The sequence below is a fragment of the Myotis davidii genome, unplaced genomic scaffold (assembly GCF_000327345.1).
Source record: "Myotis davidii unplaced genomic scaffold, ASM32734v1 scaffold954, whole genome shotgun sequence".
NCBI classification, from domain to species: domain Eukaryota; kingdom Metazoa; phylum Chordata; class Mammalia; order Chiroptera; family Vespertilionidae; genus Myotis; species Myotis davidii.
This window is the reverse complement of record NW_006285487.1, coordinates 92,357-95,646: the sequence shown is the minus strand read 5'-3', so window position 1 is coordinate 95,646 and position 3,290 is coordinate 92,357. Positions and strand designations below refer to the sequence as shown.

The 3,290-nt window shown below is 50.9% G+C and overlaps 1 protein-coding gene across 1 annotated transcript in view; it reads right to left on the bottom strand.

Moving 5' to 3' along the window:
- RHCG (Rh family C glycoprotein) overlaps positions 1–3,290 on the bottom strand; it is a 17,673-nt gene that overhangs the window by 4,724 nt on the left and 9,659 nt on the right. The window contains exon 9 of the mRNA XM_006756282.2: positions 1,109–1,201. Coding sequence (XP_006756345.1) covers positions 1,133–1,201 — 69 coding nt within the window. The 3' untranslated portion in view covers positions 1,109–1,132. The remainder of the gene's footprint in view (positions 1–1,108; positions 1,202–3,290) is intronic.

The following is a 3,290-nucleotide window of genomic DNA, read 5'->3' as shown; positions in this document are numbered from 1 at the left end:
AAGCTCAGAACCTCTCTGAGCCTTAACTCCCTCATCATCTATTCAAGGGAAGGGAGGCCCTGGCCGGTTTGGCTCAGTGGGTAGAGCGTCGGCCTGCGGACCCAAGGATCCCAGGTTCAAGTCCGGTTAAGGGCAGGTACCGTGGCCGCAGGCACGTGCAGGAGGCAACCGGTCAATGTGTTTCTCTCACATCGATGTTTCTCTCTGTCTTCCCCTCTCTCTTCCCCGCTCTCTGAAAACCAATGGGAAGATATCCGCAGGTGAGGAAAGATAAGTAAGTAAATAAATGAAGGGAGGGAGTAATTGCACCCGTTTTGTGGGGGTCTCTGGAGGGTTGGATGCAGAAGGCCGGAGAAATGGCTCGGTGCCTCCCCAGAGGGGCAAGGAAATGTGAGTTGACAGAAAGGAGGAAGAGAGGGTCTTGCTCCAGTTGATGGATTGAATAGAGCCAGTCCTGTCCTCCCCACTTTTATAAATGAGAGGCAAGGAAATGTGAGTTGACAGAAAGGAGGAAGGAAGGGAGGGTCTTGCTCCAGTTGATGGACTGAATAGAGCTAGTCCTGTCCTCCCCACTTTTATAAACGAGACTCAGGCCCGGCCGGCGTGGCTCAGTGGTTGAGCATCGACCTATGAACCAGGAGGTCACGGTTTGATTCCCAACACGGGGCACATGCCCGGGTTGCGGGCTCGATCCCCAGTAGGAGGTGTAAGGAGGCAGCCGATCCGTGATTCTCTCTCATCATGGATGTTTCTATTTCTCCCTTCCTCTCTGAAATCAATAAAAATATATTTAAAAATAAAAGTAAGTGAGACTGAGTCCCCGGAGAGAGGAGAACCTCAAAGGCACTCGGCTGTGAAGCAGCAAAGCCATCATTCATTCCAGACCCGGGCACCTCGCCCACATCCCTGTGTGTGCCACGCGGTCTGACCCCGAGCATCTCTCCCACCAGTGCCAGCGTGCCCGCTCCAGGCAGGAGGGCTCTATTCTATTTCTTTGATGCATTCTCTTTGCCCCTTTGCTGGTGGTATCTGATTCCCAGGGCTGGGCCCGCACTGGGAGAACCTGCCCATCCATCCATCCCCCACTGACAAGCCACGCTCCCCTTACCTGCTTCTCACCTGCCCTGGGAGCTCAGGGTTCTGGTGCCTTGAGGGTAGAGTCCTCATGATGCGAGGCAGCGTTCTTGGGCTCCTCGGGCACCTGCAGAGAGAGGAGGCAGCTCGGAGGAGGACCCGGAGGGCTGGTGTCCCCCATGGAACTAGAACAGCCTGGGCAAGTCGGGAGCCGCAAATGGTGTGTGGCGGGCGCCACCTACTGGTCATCGTGTGGATTGCACGTCGAGGAGCAGGGCAGCCTTGACTGTGCATCATGCCTCTAATTCATGTCCACCACTGTCCAGGGTGCTGGGCACTCCAGGACGAGACAGAGCGATGGGAAGGCATTTGAGTGTCCTAAATGCACACGAGAGGCTGATAACCCGGCCTGGGGGGAGTCCGGTGGTGCCCAACCCACTTGTGTGCCCGGTGAGAGGCAAGACAGCATGCTAAGCTCCCGGAACTGCAGGCAGCTCCAAAAGTGCGGTGAGGGCCCTAGCGGGTTTGGCTCAGTAGATAGATAGAGCGTCAGCCTGCAGACTGAAGGGTTCCAGGTTCGATTCCGGTCAAGGGCATGTAGCTTGGTTGCAGGCTCAGTCCCTGGCCCTGGTCAGGGCATGTGTGATATCTATATCTATCTATCTATCTATCTATATATATTACTAAATAAATACAAATAAAATAAAATAATTCAATGGAAAAATATCCTTGGGTGAGGATTAACAAACAAACAAAAAAATAAGGTGGGGAAGGCCGGAAGTGGATCCGTCAGTTGTGTGGGGTGAAGAGGACCAGCCCTGCCTTAGGATTTAATCCTAAAGACTGCTATCTCCCCCCTCCCTCTGGGAAGTCATCTTCTAGATCAGATAAATACAAATAAAATAAAATAATTCAATGGAAAAATATCCTTGGGTGAGGATTAACAAACAAACAAAAAAATAAGGTGGGGAAGGCCGGAAGTGGATCCGTCAGTTGTGTGGGGTGAAGAGGACCAGCCCTGCCTTAGGATTTAATCCTAAAGACTGCTATCTCCCCCCTCCCTCTGGGAAGTCATCTTCTAGATTAACCTCCCAAAGTCCAGCCCCATAGTGGCTCACTTCCTCAGGCACAGATTCTACTGAGTGCAGCTGAAGGGCATACAGCAGGGAAAAGGTGTGAACTTAGAATCCTATATAATAAGTTTAAAAAGTTTGAGGACCCCTGTTCTAGATTAACCTCCCAAAGTCCAGCCCCACAGTGGCCCACTTCCTCAGGCACAGGATTCTACTGAGTGCGGCTGAAGGGTATACAGCAGGGAAAAGGTGTGAACTTAGAGTCCTATATAATAAAAGGCTAATATGCAAATCGACTGAACGGTGGATCAACCAGTCGCTCTGACGTGCACTGACCACCAGGGGGCAGACACTCAATGCAGGAGCTCCCCCCTGGTGGTTTCCTGCCTGAGAGCCCTTGTACATGTTGTTCTGAAGCTCCCCCCTGGTGGTCAGTGCGGTCCCACAGGCTCACAGCTGGCGAGTGTAGTGGCGATGGCGGGAGCCCCTCCCACCTCTGCAGCAGTCGGACATCCCTGGGGGCTCCTGGACTGCAAGAGGGTGTAGCCTGAGCTGAGGGACCACCCCTCCCCCAGTGCACAAATTTCATGCACCAAGCCTCTAGTAAATTATAAATATCAAAACAGGAAATTATCTAGGGGATAATGAGATCTAGGGGAAATTATCAAGCAAAAAAATACAAAGTTCTAAAAACCAAGAAAAAGATTGGACATACACTGAGTGGCCAGATTATTATGAACACCTGATGTTTATATGCATATTAACTATAATTTCACGCTAAACATGAATCAAAAATAATTATGCTCCTAAAACAGAGAGTTTAGTAAGAATGAATGAAACCGAACACTTTTGGTGAGAGATAAAGAGAAGGAGTAGGGAACCAAATTGGGTGTATAATACCATCTCGGCAGTGCAAGAAAAATCTAGGCAAATCATTAATTAAAAAAAAAGACTTGAGCCCTAGCCAGTTTGGCTCGGTGGCTAGAGCGTCGGCCTGCAGACTGAAGGGTCCTGGGTTCGATTCCGGTCAAGGGCACATGCCTGGGTTGTGGGCTTGATCCCCAGTAGGGGTTGTGCAGGAGGCAACTGATCAGTGATTCTCTTTTATCTTTGATGTTTCTCTCTCTCTCCCTCTCCCTTCTT